Here is a 22,421-nt window from a genome sequence, read left to right on the forward strand (position 1 = left end):
CCCTGACGCGTTGCGTCACAACACACGTGACTTTCTCAATCTACATGCAATGAAACCGCAGTTATTGGAGCTTCAATGCCATAACATCAACTACCAATGGGTCTTCCCATGCTCCATTTGCTTTAGTTACAAAGGTTCTAAACACTATTGCAAAACTTCAGAGGAACTTCAACAAACACTTCATGACCTTCATTTAACAGAATCAGGATCCTCTATCAACGTGTCACGCAGAAGATCAGCATCTACATAATCTTCTTCTTCCAGTAACTCTTCCCTATCTTTGAGGAAAATCGACAATCAACATTCCCACAAGAGAGGTAGATTTGGATCCCCTCCCCTGGACCAGGAAGATTCTATGGATTGACTATGTTCTATTCCTCTGAACGTTCCTACACTATTTGTCTTAGAGATAAACTTCTATGACAGGTTTTAGGAAACCTGATTGGGCATTCCAAGAGTCTCCTTTAGGCCACAAATAAGCTCCATTTGGGCCTAATCCTTATCCCTTTACATCATTTGCCCTCCTTACAAATGCCGACAGTTAAGGTTCCTTCATAGTTTGACTTTTTCCTTATCAATACGCTTGGGAGCGGACAGGGTTTTGATGCAGACGGGCTGGGCATTTCATGCCCGGCTTGCCTTGCCCCTCCCCCTGTCGTGTCACGCGGTGTGACGCCGGTGGGCGTTCCTGCGGTGGTGTTATCTTGGGGTGTCTTCCGGGCGGGTCATGGCACACGAGGCTTTGCTTCACATTGGATCATACACTACCTAGTATTCCTCTCCAACCCTCCGTTCTCCATCACAGGTATCTATCCAGTTTATTTTCTCACACTATCTTGCCCTCACCCTTCACACACTGGTGGTCACCCATTCTGCTCTCTCTTCCGATTTCTTTCACACTCTGATGTTCACTTCCCCAGTACTACTCTCTCACACACTCCTCCTACTCCCTCACATCATCTCTCTATTGTGAATCATGGTTCACCCTCCATTTTACACACACAGGTCACCTTGGTCCCATGCCCGCCCTGTTTGTGGTCCCTGGGGTGCCCCCGCTGAATTGCCCGCCACGGCTCCCGGGGGGACAGCAGTCGGATGGCTCGTGAGGTTCGGCACCATGCCACCATCATGTAAACTCGAGTAAGTTTATCTGCAATCGATACAGGGGCTATACCTTCACCCCCCCGTTCGTATGTGCAATTATTATTATACTCAAATCCATATTATTTTTACCTCCAGATATATCAAGTGCTGGCTCCTGATGAGTGGCCTTCTAGCCACGAAACGCGTTGAGCTGCCATTCATACTGTCACCTATCAATACTTATATTGTTTTATCAGCCATCTGCCAATTTTTATTCATTGATCCGAGAGGCCCGAGGCTTTGCAGGCATTACCATATATTATGCTTTTACTCAATTCATTCTGGTGCATTTTGGAAGATTGCTTGCCATTTTTTATGATATTCATGTTGTACCTAATATGAACTGTACTATCCATGTATTATTCTATCGTGTTCCTACATTTTATATTCTGCTTGTATTCTATGGCAATCATTAAATTCCCAACATGTTCACCAATTACCTTTTGCAACCACGTGATTCATTTAAAGTCCTACCCCCGAGTCCTTCTCCTCTCCTTGATTTTTCCTTATCAAGTTATTTGATGATAATTTCTCTATTAGTATTTTTTATAAGATAATATTCATGCAACATTAACAAAACTGCTTAGTGCTTTTTTCTTGGCATATTAAAGAAACACTTTGAATGCCCAAACAGCAGACAAGGAGCAGAACACTCAGCAATTAAATGGCCAACAAGCCTGAAAAAATGTAGTCCTTGCTGAGGGGGAAAATAACTAAGCTCAAAGTTTGAACTTGACACAATGCCAACATCTGGACACTTGAATGGTGATGAGAATAGCCACTTAAAATGCTTTGCATTTGCAAAAAATTACATTGGAAAGTACTTTCTCGCTCAGTTGTGAGCGATGGGGTCGCATTATCACCCCACCATGGCTGAACACACGTTCAACAGGTGCGCTTGATGCAGGGACTGACATAACTCTTACCGCTACCCTGAACAGCTCCAATGGCATTTGGCAAATGCTGATTGGCTCAGAGGCAGTGGTGGGCGGAGTGTGTGGGTAATATTTCCGGAGGGGGTGGTGCCAAGTCATTGCAAGTCAAATAGCCCAAGTCAAAGTCAAGTCGCAAGTCATTAGTGACAAGTCAAAGTCAAGTCGAGTCATTTATTTAATTTTGTCAAGCAAGTCGCAAATCCTCAAACAGGTGACTCAAGTCTCACTCAAGTCAAGTCATGTGACTCGAGTTCCCCACCTCTGCAAATCAGATTCCTTTAAAAAATGAAGAGGTACACGGCAAGGGTGCCCTCTTTCCCCTCTTTTGTTTGCCCTATCAATAGAACCCCTTGCTCAACTAATTAGATCTAATCCAACAATTACTGGTATAGAAATAGGAGGACACCAACATAAACTCTGTCTCTTTGCAGATAATATTCTGTTATTCCTTTCGTCCCCACAAGTTTCAGGACCCAATCTTTTACATATTCTTAACAAGTAAAAGATTGGGTCCTGAAACTCGGGTCTCATTATTAATCACAAGAAAAGCCTGGTTTTAAAAATTTTTCTTACTAATATGGAAATGGATCCTGCTAAACTAGCACTTCCTTTTACCTGGACTGAGAAATCGATCCCATACTTAGGAATCAATCTTACAGCCTCCATATCTGACCTCTTCCCAGCTAACTATCCTCAAACCTTAAAAAGGGCAACAGACTTGTTAAATCAATGGACTCCTACTTTCATGGTTGGGAAGAATTAGTGCAATAAAAATGACACTTTTGCCCAAATTTTTTTATCTTTTTAGAATTCTTTCGATACCAATCCTTGCCCACTATCTTAGATTAATTCAAAATAAAGCTACTTCAATTTTTTGGAATTTCTCTAAACCTCACGTATCCTTACACACTTTATACCTCCCTAAAAGTAGAGGTGGCTTTGGTTTCCCTAACTTTGCATCCTATTATAAATTTCCTGCAACACACAAAATTCCTCTATGGGTCACGATTGAAGCTACTCAATGTGATCCTATATCGATCTATAATTTACTTTGGCTCCCTTCCAAAGATCGCCTCAAAATACGTAATCCCATTACCAAACATTTCATCTCTCTCTGGGACAAACTCAAATTTCATCACAAATTACAATCTCCACATAACCCTCTGCTCTCTTTCTCCAAATCCCCCACCTTTTATCCTGGCTGGGTCTCTCCCTCTTTATTCAAAACCTGGACCCCCTCAAACATTCTAAGATTTCACAATTTTGTCTCTGCCAAGTCCTTTATCCCATTCCCAACTCTCAACTAATCTTATGGCATACTGCAATCAGAATTATTCCGTTATCTCCAAATCAAAAAATTTTACACTCCGAACATTAACACTAATACCCATCTGACACAACTTTCAGATTTTGAATCGGTATGTAACAGTAACCCTCATACTAAAGGTCTTATCTCTTCCTTATACTTCCAAATGTTACCCAATTCAGATACAGATAAACCATCATACACCCAGAAATGGGAAGCAGATCTTGGTCAAACCATAGACCTAGAGGACTGGTCCAAAATCTGGTGGGCAACAAAATCATCTTCCCCCAATGTTCTTGCATTGGAAGCCAATTACAAAGTTCTAACCTGATGGTATCTGGTACCCTCCAGAATAGCCAAATATGTACCTACATATTCAGCTTTTTGCTTCCCCGGATGCTCAGAATTGGGTGCAGAACTCCACACATGGTGGACCTGTCCTATAGTCGAAGTCTTTTCAAAAGATATCTTTGAATTGGCTTCCAAAATGTTCAAGCTAAATTTGTAACCTGACCCAACTACTGCATTACTTAACCTGAAACCATTGTGTCTCACTCACTTTCAATTTAAACTTTTTGTCCAACTACCGTATATACTCGAATATAAGCCGACCCAAATATAAGTTGAGACACCTAATTTTACAAAAAAAAACGTGGAAAACTTATTGACTCGAGTATAAGCCTAGGGTGAGAAATGCGCAGCTACTGTAAGTGGAAAAGAGGGTCAACAATGCCCATTTGCAGCCTCATTGTGCCCATTTGCAGCCAGTCCCCCGAACTTCAAACTCGGTAGTTAAGGGTTCCTAGATGCCCCCTAGCTGCAGCCAAAATTTGCAGTGGCGTTGCCAGATGGGGGCGGGGGGTGCGGTCCGCACCGGGTGCCACCCACTAGAGGGGTGACACCATCCCAAGGGTAATGAAAGCCCTGGCTCCCTTTGGCAGTTTTTTTTTTCCTTCAGCCGGGACACACCTCCAGCGCCGCGGCCGTGCCTGCCATGTGTTCTCCTCCTCCTCTGTCTCTGACTCCTGCCCAAGCCTGTCTCGATCTGCAGCTGCTCTCCACCCAGGCGGCGCGGCTGCACTCTGTCTCTCTCCTCTCCTCCTCTCCGCCCAGGTGTTCTGTGCACCTGAGCTGCCCAAGCTGGTGCGGTAACGGGCGGGGGGTGTTGGCTTGAGATGGGGGGGATGTCCTCCGCTGCCCCTGAGGTGAGATGTTGTGGGGTGGGGGGGCGGAGCTTGCTGATGAGGTTGGTTTATGCTGCTGGTTACAGCTATATCATATGGAAGGGGGTGGTTTGTTCTGGGGGGGAGTCTGTACTTATGGAGGGGGGTGGTTTGTTCTGGGGGGGCTGTACTAATGGAGTGGGGGTGGTTTGTTCTGGGGGGTCTGTACTAATGGAGGGGGGGTGGTTTGTTCTGGGGGGGATCTGTACTAATGGTGAGGGGGGGTTTGTTCTGGGGGGGTCTGTACTAATGGTGGGGGGGTGGTTTGTTCTGGGGGGGTCTGTACTAATGGAGGGGGGTGGTCTGTACTAATGGAGGGGGTGGTTTGTTTTGAGGGGTTCTGTACTAATCTAGGGGGGTTGTCTGTACTAATGGAGGGAGGTGGTTTGTTCTGGGGGGGTCTGTACTAATGGAGGGGGGGTGGTCTGTACTAATGGAGGGGGTGGTTTGTTTTGAGGGGTTCTGTACTAATGGAGGGGGCTGGTTTGTACTAATGGAGGAGGGGGGTGGTTTGTTCTGGGGGGGAGTCGGTACTAATGGTAGGGGTGGTTTGTTCTGGGGGGGTCTGTACTAATGGAGGGGGAGGTCTATACTGTGGGAGGGGGGTCTGTACTGAGGGGGTGGTCTATACTGATGGAGGGGGTTTATACTTCGTAGAGGGTCTGCACTGACGGGGGGTCTTTACTTAGTGGAGGGGGGTCTGTACTGGGGGGCGACTATAGTTGGAGTGGGGGGGTGACACCATGTTTTATCGCACCGGGTGACACCGACCCTAGTGACGCCACTGAAAATTTGGTGTCTCTAGACCCAAAGGGTCCTGAAATGACATTGCTGCAGATGGACACAGTTGACCGACTTTGGGGCCCCGTATCTCAGGCCACTTGGTGCTAGGAACCTCAAATGGAACTAGCACTACAAAATATCCAAAGCTGGGGTTCCTAGCACCAAGTGGCCCCGAGATACAGGGCCCCAAAATCGGTTCGGAAAATGTCAAGCACTTTTCTACAGCAGAGAATGACATTTTCCGAACCGACTTTGGGGCCCCGTATCTCGGGGCCACTTGGTACTAGGAACCCCTTTGGATATGTTGTAGTGCTAGTTCCACTGGGTTTGCACACCAAATTTGGGGTTCCTAGCACCAAGTGGCCCCAAGATACGGGGCCCCAAAGTTGGTTCGGAAAATGTCATTCTCTGCTGCAGAAAACTTGACTCGAGTATAAGCCGAGGGGGACATTTTCAGCACAAAAAAATGTGCTGAAAAACTCGGCTTATACTCGAGTATATACGGTACTTACTGCCACTAAACAAACAATAGCAAAGGAGCATGGAAATCCCCCTCATTGATTTTAGTTGAGACAAAGAATAGAATGCATAATTCCATGATTCAGGCAAAAATAGCAGCCATAGAAAAAGATCAAATCCCCAAATTTGAAAAACTTTGACATCCATGGATAAAACATCATCTTCCTTCGACTTTCGATGAGAATGTTCTCTTGCCGTGGTAGTTGATCTATATATATTCAGACTATATCCAAAATGTCTTTAGGACCTGCCAATTGGACACCCCTATCTTATCCTCTCCACCTTCTCTTTGCTCTCTTTGGTTTACCCCATCTACCTCCTAAGAACTTGAAGCTCTCGTTACTACAGTATTTTTCCTATACCTCAACTTATCCACATTACCTGTTACTCCATATAACTAATTTAATTTAACTTATTGATTTTATCAACAAAATTGTCCTTCTTTTTCTTTGTTTGTACTTACTTACATGACAATTTATGGTTACACCGTTCTTATTAAGTATGTATATATACCACCATAACTTTGAGCTTCAACTCAATTATAATTTTGTAATCTATTATTTTTCCTGTTATCGCCTTGCATGTATTAAATAAAATCTTTTGAGAAGGAATTATGCTGTGCTAAACTAATTACCTCTTCAGTTCTTCAGTGTGGGAAGCCACAAGCAGTTCTGTGTTGACTACAGGCGGTCCCCAAGTTACAAACATCCGACTTACGATAAACGTATACTTACAAACGGAGGGTGACAACAGGAAGTGAGAGGAAATCTACCGCTAGGAAGCTTAATCACCAATCCTTGCTTCAACAACTCAAAAATTTCTAAATCCAACTGTCATAGGGACAGAAAGTGAGATGAAATCTTCTGAAATCTCCTTACCAGGGTGTTCACCCTTCCCTAGGCTATCCAAAAAGCTGAAAAATTATTTTTTTGGCTGGAGTTACACTTAAAAATATGTACCTGTCTTGACTTACATACAAATTCAATTTAAGAACAAACTTACAGACCCTATCTTGTTTGTAACCCGGGGACTGCCTGTACTCCAGCCATCATACGTATCTTCTGTTCCCTGTCAACTTATATTCTGAAGTTTGGCCCTCCACATATCTACCATTCTCTACTGAACAATCAAAAAAGCATAAAAAATCCTCCCTAGCTCAGTCCATGCACAATAAATGGACATTCTGTTCACCAAGCACACATTCGCATAATGTTATCTAATGTAAGAAAGCATGATTAAGTCATCAAAGAAAGAAATAATAGCGGTTTGTGAGGTTTTTGCAATGTAGTTTGTGGTCAGTCTATGTACAGTATATCCTGTGACTGGCACAGAGACATTAGATGTCCTGTCTGGTGAGAGCTTATTAACACAATGGGTTTTTACAGTATATGTTTAAAACTTCAAATGTGTTTTACCTCCTTTTTATAAATTAAAGTGAAAGTGCAGTGTAAAGAATTTCTATCAGAGAGCAGCAGAGATTCTATATGCCTCTTCTGCAAAAATGCCCTGCTGGCTAGAAAATGTCATTTAATTGTACACTAAGCTGTCTTGCATTCAGTAGCAGAAATTTTTACTGAAGTACCCTTTTACCCTTGATGATGTTTAACCACTTGACCACTGGGCTCTTAAACCCCCTTCCTAACCAGACCAATTTTCAGCTTTCGGTGCTCTCACACTTTGAATGACAATTACTCAGTCATACAACACTTTACCCCTATGAAATTTTTGTCCTTTTTTTCACACAAATAGAGCTTTCTTTTGGTGGTATTTAATCACCGTTGGGTTTTTTATTTTTTGCGCTATAAAAGAAAAAAGACTGAAAATTTGGTAAAAAAATGAATTTTTCTTTGTTTCTGTTATAAAATTTAGCAAATTAGTAATTTTTCTTCGTAAATTTTGTCCAAAATTTATACTGCTACATATCTTTGGTAAAAATAAGTACAACTTGGTGTATATTATTTGGTCTTTGTGAATGTTAGAGAGTCCAAATGCTATGGTGCCAATATCTGAAAATTGATCACACCTGAAGTACTGATGGCCTATCTAATTTCTTGAGACCCTAACATGCCAGAAAAGTACAAATACCTCCCAAATGACCCCTACTTGGAAAGAAGACATTCCAAGGTATTTAGAAAGATGCATGGTGAGTTTTTTTGAAATTGTCATCTTTTCCCACAATTCTTTGCAAAATCAAGATTTTTTTTTTTCTTTTTTTTTTTTCACAAAATTGTCATATTAGAAGGTTATTTCTCACACACCGCATATGCATACCACAAATTACACCCCAAAAAACATTCTGCTATTACTCCCGAGTACGGCAATACCACATGTGTGAGACTTTTACACAGCGTGGCCACATACAGAGGCCCAACATGCACGGAGCACCTCCAGGCGTTCTGGAGCACCCAGGCCAATTCTTATATTTCTCTCCTACATGTAAAAATAATTTATTTGCTAGAAAATTACATAGAACCCCAAAACATTATATATATATTTTTTTAAGCAAAGACCCTAGAGAATACAATGGCGGTTGTTGCAACTTTTTATCTCGCACGGTATTTGCGCAGCAATTTTTAGAACGCGTTTTTTTGGGAAAAAAAAACAGTTTTGTGCTTTAAAAAAAAACAAAACAGTAAAGTTAGCCCAATGTTTTTGCATAATGTGAAAGATGAAGTTACGCCGAGTAAATAGATACCTAACATGTCACCCTTCAAAATTGCACACTCTCGTGGAATGGTGCCAAACGTCACTACTTAAAAGTCTCCATAGGTGACGCTTTAAAATTTTTTACCGGTTACATGTTTTGAGTTACAGAGGAGGTCTAGGGCCAAAATTATTGCTCTCGCTCCAACGTTCGCAGTGATACCTCACATGTGTGGTTTGAACACCGTTTTCATATGTGGGCGGGACTTACGTATGTGTTCGCTTCTGCATGCGAGCACACGGACATGGGCGCTTTAAAAATTATTTTTTTTTTTTTTATTGTTTATTTTACTTTATTTATTTTAGTTTGACACTTTTTCCCCCCAAAAAAAATTTTTGATCACTTTTATTTCTATTACAAGGAATGTAAACATCCCATGTAATAGGAATATGGCATGACAGGTCCTCTTTACAGTGAGATATGGGGTCAATAAGACCTCACATCTCACCTCTAGGCTGTGCCTGAAATACATAAAAAAAAAAAACGATCTTGGCTTCGATCGTAGCGGTGAGTCGGTAGAAGCACCGGAGGGTGGCGGGAAGGGGGGGCGTCCCCTCTCGCCTCCCATAAGAACGATCAAGCAGTGGAACAGCCGCTATGATCATTCTTATGGTGTAGGAAATCACCGGCTAAAAAAGCTGATATCTGAATGATGCCTGTAGCTGCACCCATCATTCAGATATCCCCGTCAAGTCAAGGACGTCATATGACTGTGGGCGGGAACTGGTTAAAAATTGCGGAGTATTGCGAGGTATTGCAGAGTATTGCGGAGTAGTGCAGGGTATATTGCGGGGTATATTGCAGAGTATTGCGGGGTATATTGCAGAGTAGTGCCGGGTATATTGCAGAGTATTGCAGAGTATTGCAGAGTAGTGCAGGGTATATTGCAGGGTATATTGCTGGGTATATTGCAGAGTAGTGCCGGGTATATTGCAGAGTAGTGCCGGGTATATTGCAGAGTATTGCTGTGTATATTGCAGAGTAGTGCAGGGTATATTGCTGGGTATATTGCAGAGTAGTACCGGGTATATTGCAGAGTAGTGCCGGGTATATTGCAGAGTAGTGCCGGGTATATTGCAGAGTAGTGCCGGGTATATTGCAGAGTATTGCGGGGTATTATGCAGAGTATTGCGGGGTATTATGCAGAGTATTGCGGGGTATTATGCAGAGTATTGCGGGGTATTATGCAGAGTATTGCAGGGTATTATGCAAAGTATTGCAGGGTATTATGCAGAGTATTGTAGGGTATTATGCAGGGATGGCTGAGCATGGAGGGATGGATGGATGTGACTGCAATTGTCACTGAGCACCGCTGTGGGCACTACACATGCAGCCCACAGCGGTGCTGCCATCCGATCCCTCCCCCTCTCCCCTCGCACTGTACCGATCGGTACACAGAGGGGAGGGAGGAACCGGCGTCATGACATGACCCTGGTCTGTTGACATGTGATCGCTCCGTCATTTGACGGAGCGATCACATGGTAAACGGCCGCGATCAGCGGCCGTTTACCGTGATCCGTGATGCGCCGGGTCCTCTGGACCCGGTGGTCACGGAAGTTCTCGGGTGCGCGCCCCCCCAGAACTAGCCGACCGCGCTGTTGCCGTCTTTCGGCTATGGCCCGGTCGGCAAGTGGTTAAACCTGCACAAATAATGTATGTTCATCAAAGTCTACCAAGACTTTTTTAAGCTGACATTTAACCACTTCAGCCCCGGAAGATTTGGCTGCTCAATGACCAGGCCATTTATTGCGATATGGCACTGCTTTGTTTTAACTGACAATTGCACGGTCGTGCAACGTTGTACCCAAACAAAATTGACGTCCTTTTTTTCCCACAAATAGAGCTTTCTTTTGGTGGTATTTAATCACCTCTGCGGTTTTTATTTTTTGCGCTATAAACAAAAAATAGCAACAATTTTGAAACAAACACAATATTTTGTACTTTTTGCTATAATAAATACCCCCAATTTTTTTTAAAAAAAGCTAATTTTTTCTCAGTTTAGACCGATATGTAGACAGATTGGACACTTTTGACACATTTTTGGGACCATTGGCATTTATACAGCGATCAGTGCTATAAAAATGCACTGATTACTGTAAAAATGTCACTGGCAGTGAAGGGGTCAGGGATGGACTGGCCATCGGGACTACCGGTAGTTTCCCTGTGGGCCGATGGCTCAGTCGGCCAGTTTCAGTAGCCTCCTATTGCCTCGAAGGTCCGGGGCGATCTACCCGTCAATCGCCGACAGCTGGCGCCTGACGGGTAGATCGAGATTTAGCCCAGTATGCAGAGTAGCTCAGGAAGCTTCTGTCTGTAAGTTCTCTCTCTCGTGTCATGCAGCACTTCTTGCTCCCCGGCGGCCCCTCCTCTCTTCTCGTCTATCCCAGATGATGTCACAAGCCAATGGGGATACACAAGAAGAGAGGAGGGGCCGCCGGGGAGCGAGCAGCGCTGCATGACATGAGAGAGAGAACTTACAGACAGACGCTTCCTGCATTCTGGTCAGGTTAGTAAACAATCCCATAATGTGCCCCATAATGTGCCATGTGCCCTGATGATGTGCCCCCGGATGTGCCCCATAATGTGCCCTGATGTGCCCCATGCCCTGATGTGCCATGTGCCCCGATGTGCCCCGATGTGCTATGTGCCCCGATGTGCCCTGTGCCCTGATGTGCCCAGTGCCCTGATGTGCTATGTGCCCTGATGTGCTATATGCCCTGATGTGCCCCATGCGCTGATGTGCTATGTGCCCTGATGTGCCCCATGCCCTGATGTGCTATGTGCCCTGATGTACCCTATGCCCTGATGTGCTATGTGCCCTGATATGCTATGTGCCCTGTGCCCTGATGTGCTATATGCCCTGATGTGCCCCGTGCTCTGATGTGCTATGTGCCCTGATGTGCCCCGTGCACAGATGTGCCATGTGCCCTGATGTGCTATGTGCCCTGATGTGCCCCGATGTGCCCTGATGTGCCATGTGCCCTGATGTCCTATGTGCCCTGATGTGCCCCGATGTGCCCCGTGCCCTGATGTGCCATGTGCCCTGATGTGCCCCAATGTGCCCTGATGTGCTATGTGCCCTGATGTGCCCCATGCCCTGATGTGCTATGTGCTCTGATGTGCCATGTGCCCCAATGTGCCCTGATGTGCTATGTGCCCTGATGTGCCCCATGCCCTGATGTGCCATGTGCCCTGATGTGCCCTGATGTGCTATGTGCCCTGATGTGCTATGTGCCCTGTGCCCTGATGTGCTTTGTGCCATGATGTGCCCTGTGCGCTGATCTGCTATGTGCCCTAATGTGCCCCGTGCCCTGATGTGCTATGTGCCCTGATGTGCCCCGTTCCCTGATGTGCTATGTGCCCTGATGTGCCCCGTGCCCTGATGTTCTATGTGCCCTGGTGTGCCATGTGCCCTGTGTCCTGATGTGCCCCGTATCCTGATGTGCTATGTGCCCTGATGTGCCCTAATGTACTATGTGCCCTGATGTGCCCCTATGTGCCCTGATGTGCTATGTGCTCCGATGTGCCCTGATGTGCTATGCGCCCTGATGTGCTATGTGCCCTGATGTGCTATGTGCCCTGATGTGCCCCAATGTACTATGTGCCCTGATGTGCCCCGTGCCCTGATGTGCTATGTACCCCGATGTGCTATGTGCCCCGATGTGCTATGCCCTGATGTGTCCCGTGCCCTGATGTGCCTTGTGCCCCAATGTCCTGTGCCCTGATGTGCTGTACCCTGATGTCTTGTGCCCTCATGTCTTGTGCCCCAGTGTGCTGTGCCTCAGTGTTGTGTGCCCTGATGTACTGTGACCTGATGTACTGTGACCTGTGCCCTGATGTCCTGTACCCTGATGTGCTATGTCCTGATGTGCTATACCCTGATGTGCTGTGCCCTGTACCCTGATGTGCTGTGCCCTGTACCCTGATGTGCTGTGCCCTGTACCCTGATGTACTGTGTCCTGTACCCTGATGTGCTGTGCCCTGTACCCTGATGTGCTGTGCCCTGTACCCTGATGTGCTGTGCCCTGTATCCTGATGTGCCGTGCCCTGTAGTGCTGTGTCCTGTACCCTGATGTGCTGTGCCCTGTACCCTGATGTGCTGTGCCCTGTACCTGGTGTACTGTGCCCTGACATGCCCTGATGTGCTGTACCCTGATGTGCTGTGCACTGTACCCTGATGTGCTGTGCACTGTACCCTAATGTGCTGTGTCCTGTACCCTGATGTGCTGTGTCCTGTACCCTGATGTGCTGTGTCCTGTACCCTGATGTGCTGTGCCCTGTACCCTGATGTGCTGTGCCCTGTACCCTGATGTGCTGTCTCCTGTACCCTGATGTACTGTGCCCTGACGTGCCCTGATGTGCTGTACCCTGATGTGCTGTGCACTGTACCCTGATGTGCTGTGCACTGTACCCTAATGTGCTGTGTCCTGTACGCTGATGTGCTGTGTCCTGTACCCCGATGTGCTATGCCCTGATATGCTGTGTCCTGTACCCTGATGTACTGTGCCCTGACGTGCCCTGATGTGCTGTACCCTGATGTGCTGTGCACTGTACCTTGATGTGTCATGCCCTGATGTGTCCTGTACGCTGATGTGCTGTGCTCTGTACCCTGATGTCCTGTACCCTGATGTGCTATACCCTGATGTGCTGTGCCCTGTACCCTGATGTGTTGTGCCCTGATGTGCCTTGTGCCCTGATGTGCTGGGCTCTGTACCCTGATGGGCTGTGCCCTGATGTGCTGGGCTCTGTATCCTGATGTGCTCTACCCTGATTTGCTGTGCCCTGATGTGCCTTGTGCCCTGATGTTCTGGGCTCTGTACCCTGATGTGCTGTGCCCTGATGTGCTGGGCTCTGTACCCTGATGTGCTGTACCCTGATGTGCTGGGCTCTGTACCTTGCCCTGATGTGCACTGTACCCTGATGTGTTGTGCCCTGGGCCGGTCTGGATGAGTACCAGGGCCACATTTTTGTCCCAGTCCAGCCCTGGAAGGGGTTAACACTAGGGGGCAATCAAGGCTTTAATTGTGTTCCCTAGTGTGTGTTCTAACTGAAGGGGGGTGAGACTGACTAGGGGAGATGACAGATCGCTGTTCATACTTTGTATGAACGGACAATCTGTCACTTCTCCCCTCAGAGAACCGGGATCTCTGTGTTTACACACAGAGATCCCGGTTCTCGTCGTGTTACGAGCGATCGCTGGAGCCCGGCGGTTATCGAGACCACCGGGCACTCGCATCGGCTCTGGGGGAGAGCTGCGGGTGCCCCTAGTGGCAACCAGAGGGAGTGACATAACATAATAGCCATTTGCGCAGCCGAGCCATGTTGCCGCAGTACTACTGTGGCGGCTTATCGGCAAACGGTTAATGATCTTACCACTATCCATTTTTAATTTTTTCCCTCCACATATCTACCATTCTGTACTAAACAATCAAAAAGCATAACAAAATGTTAGCTCAGTCCATCAATATTAAACAAAACCTCTCTACAGGCACTATATTAGCGCTATATAAATCCTGTATAATAATAATAATAATGATATTGGATAGAGTTTTTCAATTTTAAGCTTTCACTTTAAAAATTCTTCACAAACTTTTTTTTTATTGCTACAGGTCCCCCAGGGCAGGACCCAGACCCCTATAACCATTGTATGCCAAATTACTTGCATACAAGCCTTCAAAATGGGCACTTTTGATTTTTGATGACTGGGTCACATTGACTTTAATGGGGTTCTTTATTCGGGTCCGAACTTTCACGGTGTTCGGAAGTTCTGGTGCGAACCGAACAGGGGTCTGTTCGGCCCATCCCTAGTTCTGACTCGCACTGACTTTTTATTAATGTGCCTTCTTCTAGATCAGGGTCAGATACTAAAGCTAGATGAAGCCAGGCATCTAGGAGTTTTAAAACACAGGAACCTGAAATGCATGGCAAACCATTATTTCACATTGTTAAAGTGAATATAGTCACACATTTACCAAGCTAGCCTTATCTGCTTTGCCAAAAAAAAAAGCCAAAGAACAATGCCTGCCTTCCCTGGCTCCTATGTTGAGTTTAAATCTGGCAGGGAGCTTGAAAGTTAGAAAGTTCTGTCAATTTTTATTCAAAAATTGTACATACATAGCAAAAAAAAGTTAGAAAACATTACTTTAAGAAAAGGTACAAACTTTAAAAAACAAAATAAAAAATTAAATTGACCTAAAGGCCATTATGGTTTTCCTTTTAAATGAGTTAAAAGACAGTAGGACCATCATCCAGTCTTGGGGGCCTCTTGTTTATTCCAAGTTAGTTGTGGCTGCTAATGATGTCACTGGTACATACAGGATAGATGTATTATGAGGATGCACGTCAGAAGACCCACGGTGATCACAGTAGATCTTACAAAGATGGAACACTGAGCACGCACATTATGGCTTATATCTGGAAAACAACAACAAAGATAGGTAGTAGAGGTGTTACAAGCTGCCTTATTAAAGAGGAGAGAGCTAAGGTGATCTATTAGTTATAGAGACATTTCTAGCTAAAAAAAAAACACTTAAGCATTGTGTCAAAATGGATACCAATTACGGTAATTTCTTTTGTCAAAATGCTAGTACATAGATAAGGTTTTAGTCAATGACTTGGAACAAGTATGCATATCTGTAAACCGTAAGACATCTGCTTGTTCCATTTAAGGGCAGTGACGTATCTAAGGTATGGCAGCCATGGCAAGTGCCATGGGCGCCATGGGGGGAAGGGGCGACAAAAAGCCGCCTTCCGTATAAAAAAAAACCCCACCCGCCTCCCGGACTAATATAGCCCCCCGGCGCCGCGGCCAGCCTGCTGGATCACGGCGCCGGTGTTCTATCAGATAGCCGACTGTTGGGCTCTGCTTAGGCTGAGGGAGGCTCTGTCAGCAGGGAGGGGCGGGGCAGGGAGCTCCACTGACGCCCTGACAATGTTGTTTACCCCCGTACCCCCTGTGCATTGCTGAAAGTTTAAATTTTAAAACTGGCTACTTGATCATCTCCTGTAGTACGTCGCATTCGCAGTCTGGTCATCTCTTGTAGCCGCATTCGCCATCTGGTCATCTCCTGTAGTATGTCACATTCGCAGTCTGGTCATCTCCTGTAGTAAGTCACATTTGCAGTCTGGTCATCTCCTGTAGTATGTCGCATTCACAGTCTGGTCATCACCTGTAGTATGTCGCATTCACAGTCTGGTCATCTCCTGTAGTATGTCGCATTCGCCGTCTGGTCATCTCCTGTAGTATGTCACATTCGCAGTCTGGTCATCTCCTTTAGTATGTCGCATTCGCTGCCTGGTCATCTCCTGTAGTCGCATTCGCAGTCTGGTCATCTCCTGTAGTATGTCACAGTCGCTGTCTGGTCATCTCCTGTAGTATGTCGCATTCGCTGTCTGGTCATTTCCTGTAGTCGCAATCCCAGTCTGGTCATCTCCTGTAGTATGTCACAGTCGCTGTCTGGTCATCTCCTGTAGTATGTCGCATTCGCAGTCTGGTCATCTCCTGTAATATGTCACATTCGCAGTCTGGTCATCTCCTGTAGTACGTCGCATTCGCAGTCTGGTCATCTCCTGTAGTATGTCACATTCGCAGTCTGGTCTTCTCCTGTAGTATGTCGCATTTGCTGTCTGGTCATCTCCTGTAGTATGTTGCATTCGCAGTCTGGTCATCTCCTGTAGTATGTCACATTCGCAGTCTGGTCATCTCCTGTAGTATGTCACATTCGCAGTCTGGTCATCTCCTGTAGTATGTCACATTCGCAGTCTGGTCATCTCCTGTAGTATGTCACATTCGCAGTCTGGTCATCTCCTGTAGTATGTCACATTCCCAGTCTGGTCATCTTCTGTAGTATGTCACATTCTCAGTCTGGTCATCTCCTGTAGTATGTCACATTCGCAGTCTGGTCATCTCCTGTAGTATGTCACATTCGCAGTCTGGTCATCTCCTGTAGTCAGTGGCGGCTGGTGAAGTTTTAGGATGGGGGGGCGCCAGACGCCGCCCTTCCTTCTAGACCCCTCCCACTTGGTGAAAATGGGCGTGGCTCTATGGTGGCGTGGTTAGCGTTTGAGATGAACGAGGGATAGTGGGAGAGAGGGATGAAGGGACAGCAGGCCCAGATCCTACACAACAATAGAAATATGTGTATTCTAGAAAGTTTAACAATAGGCAGATTAATATATTCCAAACACCTGGTGTTAGCACTTCCATCATCCCGGCACCATGGTTGTTATGGTGTCAGGATGATTGAAGCGCATTATTTCTATTATTACATTGTAATATAAAATGAAATCATTCAACTCACCATAATGCAGAATCAGTGGGAGCCCTGAGCGTGTCACTAGCCACGTCGCCTGCCACCAGATGCCATCAGGTGTCCCCAGCAGAGTCTGTCCTTACATGCAGTCTGTGTCCCACAAAATGCAGCCTGTGTCTCACCAAATGCAGCCTGTGTCCACCAATTGCAGCCAGCCTGTGTCCACCAAATGCAGCCTGTGTCCACCAAATGCAGTCTGTGTCCACCAAATGCAGCCTTGCCTGTGTCCACCAAATGCAGTCTTGCCTGTGTCCACCATATGCAGCCTTGCCTGTGTCCACCATATGCAGCCTTGCCTGTGTCCCACCACATGCAGCCAGCCTGTGTCCCACCACATGCAGCCTTGCCTGTGTCTACCAAATGCAGCCTTGCCTGTGTCCACAAAATGCAGCCTTGCCTGTGTCCACAAAATTCAGCCCTGCCTGTGTCCACCAAATGCAGCCAGCCTGTGTCCCACCACATACAGCCTTGCCTGTGTCCACCAAATGCAGCCAGCCTGTGTCCCACCACATGCAGCCTTGCCTGTGTCCACCAAATGCAGCCAGCCTGTGTCCCACCACATGCAGCCTTGCCTGTGTCACATCAAACCCCCCCCCCCCGTTCTCCATGGGAACAGCACAGTGGTACTTACCTTGCTGTGTGGTGTCCTCTCCTACTGTGTGGGCACTGGCAGCAGCAATGGAGGAGTCCGTCCGCTCCTCTCATACTTCCTGTTTCCTCTCTTCCGGGCGCAATGGGAGAAAGAAAATAGGAAGTGACATCAAACTGACATGTCAATCAAACCGCCCGGCCGTAGTAATAGATACTACGAGTGTTGGGTGGAAGCTACTCGGCGATTCGGAAAGCGCCGTAAGGCGGGATAAAGGCCCGCAAATTAAGCGCCGCGTCTGCAATCTTGTGATTGCATAGACGTGGTGCTTCCCATAAGTGCACTGTGTCCACCAAATGCAGCCAGCCTGTGTCCACCAAATGTAGCCTTGCCTGTGTCCACCAAATGCAGCCTTGCCTGTGTCCACCAAATGCAGCCTTGCCTGTGTTCCACCACATGCAGCCTTGCCTGTGTCACATCGAACCCCCCCTCCCCCCTGTTCTCCGTGGGAGCAGCACAGCGGTACTTACCTTGCTGCGTGGTGTCCTCTCCTACTGTGTGGGCACTGGAAGCAGCGATGGAGAATTCGGAAAGCGCCGCAAGGCGGGATAAACGCCCGCAGATGAAGCGCCGCGTCTGCAATCTGGTCACCTCCTGTAGTATGTCACATTCGCTGTCTGGTCATCTCCTGTAGTATGTCGCATTCGCAGTCCGGTCATCTCCTGTAGTATGTCACATTCGCAGTCTGGTCATCTCCTGTAGTCGCATTCACAGTCTGGTCGTCTCCTGTAGTCGCATCTACAGTCTATTTAAAAGTAGTACCTGCTGTTGCAAAAATCACTTTATTACAGTTTTATTTCTGATATTTATGGCCAGTGGCAGCCCGTAGGGGGCGCATGGGTGCCGCCCCCCCCCCTCCAGGCAGTCACAAAAAAAAATGTCAACAAAAAAAAAATAATTTTTAATACTGGCCCTTTCAAAAAATCCCAAAAAAAGGCTCTTAAGTGCACTGTGTTCGGACACCGGACAGTGCGCTTATGGGAAGCGCCACATCTATGCAATCTCAAGATTGCAAACGCGGCGCTTCATTTGCGGGCGTTTATCCCGCCTTGCGGCACTTTCCAAAGCACCGAGTAGCTTCCGCCCGGTGTTCGAGGTATCTGTTACTACGGACGGGCGGCTTGATTGACATCTCAGTTTGATGTCACTTCCTGTTTTCTTTCTCCCATTGCGCCCAGGAGAGAGGAAACAGGAAGTATGAGAGGAGCGGACGGACTTCTCCATCGCTGCTTCCAGTGCCTACATAGTAGGAGAGGACACCACACAGCAAGGTAAGTACCGCTGTGCTGCTCCCACGGAGAACGAGGGGGGGTTCGATGTGACACAGGCAAGGCTGTATGTGGTGGCACACAGGCTGGCTGCATTTGGTAGACACAGGCAAGGCTGCATGTGGTGGGACACAAGCTGGCTACATTTGGTGGACACAGGCAAGGCTGCATGTGGTGGGACACAAGCTGGCTGCATTTGGTGGACACAGGCAAGGCTGCATGTGGTGGGACACAGGCAAGGCTGCATGTGGTGGGACACAGGCAAGGCTGCATTTGGTGGACAGAAGCAAGGCTGCATTTGGTGGACACAGGCAAGGCTGAATTTGGTGGACACAGGCAAGGCTGAATTTGGTGGACACAGGCAACTCTGCATTTGGTGGACACAGGCAACTCTGCATTTGGTGGGACACAGGCTGGCTGCATTTGGTGGGACACAGGCTGGCTGCATTTGGTGGGACACAGGCTGCATTTTGTAGGACACAGGCTGCATTTGGTGGGACACAGGCTGCATTTTGTGGGACACAGACTGCATGTAAGGACAGACTCCGCTGGGGACACCTGATGGCATCTGGTGGCAGGCGACGTGGCTAGTGACACGCTCAGGGCTCCCACTGATTCTGCATTATGGTGAGTTGAATGATTTCATTTTATATTACAATGTAATAATAGAAATAATGCGCTTCAATCATCCTGACACCATAACAACCATGGTGCCGGGATGATTGAAGTGCTAACACCAGGTGTTTGTAATATCTTTATCTGCTGATTGTTAAACTTTCTAGAATACACATATTTCTAGTGTTGTGTAGGATCTGGGCCTGCTGTCCCTCCATCCCTCTCTCCCTCGTTCACCTCAGACGCTAACGACACCACCTTAGAGCCACATCCACTATTTCGCTGAAACCACGCCCATTTTCACCAAGTGGGAGGGGTCAGAAAGGAAGGGCGGGGTCTGGGGCCCCCCTATTCTAAAACTTCACCAGCCGCCACTGTTTATGGCTATGCATATTTATTTAATCCATATTGAGCTCTATATTTGATTGGCTGCTTCTGCTTGGCACACACACACAATCAAATAGTGCTCAATATGGATTAAATACATAGATATCATAAAGTTTGATAAAGTGATTTATGCAACAAGCTCCTTAAACAGTCCACATTCAGGAAAGTTCATGTACTGCAAACTTTGCAGTACATGAACTTTCACTGAATGTAGAATGGACCAGGGGCGAACTGACCCATCGGGCAGTTTGGGTAGTGCTAATCTATCATTTTTAATTGAAAGATTAAAGAGCTTGACTTGTAGTTTTGTTAGCTGTTTTTTTTGTTTTGACAGGGGCGCAGTTTCAGTGCTTGCCATAGGTGCCATTTTCACTAGATACACCTCTGTGTAAGGGACACAAAGTATTAAAGCATGCAGGTAAGAATACAGTATAGCCAGAAAAATTAACATTAACAGGATAAAATTTAGAAATGGAAGCCTTCTGTTTATTTCAGGAAAGGTTTCCTTTAAAAGAAACATTTCCTGCAATAAAAAAATAAGGTTTCATTGTGGATTCTGTCTTCAAATGATACTTACTTGGCTGTCATGTTGAGCCTCTGCCCTCAACACTACAGTAGCCTTACTCAGTAATTAATCCCAGAGGAACCCTTGAAATAATTTTTAGGTTATCCTTTATAGAAGTAAAATAAGAGAGAGCAGAATGATTTATCCCCCGGAAAAAGGACATGAACACAGCATTACTCTACCATACTCCTATTACCATACAGGTAGCTAAAATAACTTCTGTTATACTGATGGTCAGCAAAACCCTTTTGGGCCCACTTTCCTCACAAACAAAGCCCCCATTGCATGGGGTTTATTGCTCACCCTATAAAAAAACATTATTACCTCTGGTGGTGATCAGAAATTCCCCTTCCCATTAAAATGTTTTTTTCTTGGTAGCCAGTAAGAATTACCCCCCACCACCATCACCATCTCCTCAAGGCCTCCTGTACATTAATAGCCAATGGAACAGTTCCCTAAAGCCACTTTTACATTGGTGGGTATTTGAAAGGCTGCCTAAAGCTACTTTTACATTGGAGGCCAGTGGAAAACTCTTGTAGAGCCGCTATACATTAGCCCCATTTACTTGTAAAATTGGGGTGATTAAACTCAAGGGGCAGGTGCATTTACAAAGTTGTGCCAGTCCAAAACTGTATTTTAAGGACATAGCAGCCCACTTTTGATACAGATAGCTCTTCCCACACATGGGGTTCTCCCCATCACTGCAAAGACATAACCTTCAGCCTCCTGGCTCTCTTGTGGCAGCTTTACTGCTCCGCATACCTCTTCAGGGTCTTCCTGACCATCAAACGCCTTTTGGTCTCCCTGACCGTCAAACGCATCCCAGTGGTATGTGCAGACACTGAACTTTGGCTCTGCATCTTTCCTTGCAGCTCCCTAGCTGCGCTTGTCACTCCTGGACTCTCAGTACAGCCTTCTGGCTGCTCCCGTCCCACATGGACTTCCTCTCAGACTTGGGCCTTCCTGTGTCCCAACCTTATCTCGATGCACACCACCATCTCACATGGCTCCCTTAAGACACACTGACCTCCCTCAGTGTGCTTGCTTCTCTCAAAATCTGGTGCCTTGAAAAAAATATTCATACCTCTTGAAATTTTCCACATTTTTTCATGTTACAACCAAAAATGTAAATATATTTTATTGGGATTTTATGTGATAGACCAACACAAAGTAGAACATAAGTGTGAAGTGGAAGTAAAATTCATTTTTTTTTACAAACAAAGATCTGAAAAGTGTGGCATGCATTTGCATTCAGCCCCCTTTACTCTGATACCCCTGACTAAAATCTAGTGGAATCAATTGCCTTCAGATGTCACCTAATTAGTAAATAGAGTCCAGAGTGTGCAATTTAATCTCAATATAAATACAGCTGTTCTGTCAAGCCCTCAGAGTTTTTTTTTTAGAGAACCTTAGTTAACAAACAACATCATGAAGGCCAAGGAACACACCAGACAGGTCAGGGGTAAAGTTGTGGAGAAGTTTAAAGCAGAGTTAGGTTATAAAAAAATATCCCAAGCTTTGAAAATCTCATGGAACACTGTTCAATCCATCATCCAAAAATGGAAAGAGTATGGCACAACTGCAAACCTACCAAGACATGATCATCCACCTAAACTGACAGGCCGGGCAAGGAGAGCATTAATCAGAGAAGCAGCCAAGAGGCCCATGGTAACTGTGGAGGAGCTGCAGAGATCCACAGCTCAGGTGGGAAAATCTGTCCACAGGACAACTATTAGTCGTGCATGCCACAAATCTAGCAAGAGTGGCAAGAAGAAAGCCATTGTTGAAAGAAAGCCATAAGAAGTCCCGTTTGCAGTTTGCGAGAAGCCATGTGCAAGAAGGTTCTCTGGTCATGTGAGACCAAAATTTAACCCTTTGACCTAAAAGCAAAACGCTAAGTGTGGCTGGAAAATGAACACTGCACATCACCCTGAACACACCATCCGACCGTAAGACATGAAGTGGCAGCATCATGTTGTGGGGATGCTTTTCTTCAGCAGGGACAGGGAATC

At 46.2% G+C, this 22,421-nt stretch overlaps 1 protein-coding gene across 1 annotated transcript in view; it reads right to left on the reverse strand.

Annotated features, from left to right (window-relative positions):
- Positions 1 to 14,800: 14,800 nt before the first annotated feature.
- The window catches only part of LOC141116349 (immunoglobulin kappa light chain-like), a 39,257-nt gene continuing 31,636 nt past the window's right edge, over positions 14,801 to 22,421 (reverse strand). Inside the window, exon 4 of the mRNA XM_073608576.1 lies at positions 14,801 to 15,027. Within this exon, the coding sequence (XP_073464677.1) occupies positions 14,915 to 15,027 (113 nt within the window). The 3' untranslated portion in view covers positions 14,801 to 14,914. The remainder of the gene's footprint in view (positions 15,028 to 22,421) is intronic.

This window comes from Aquarana catesbeiana, linkage group LG13 (assembly GCF_042186555.1).
Source record: "Aquarana catesbeiana isolate 2022-GZ linkage group LG13, ASM4218655v1, whole genome shotgun sequence".
NCBI classification, from domain to species: Eukaryota; Metazoa; Chordata; class Amphibia; order Anura; family Ranidae; genus Aquarana; species Aquarana catesbeiana.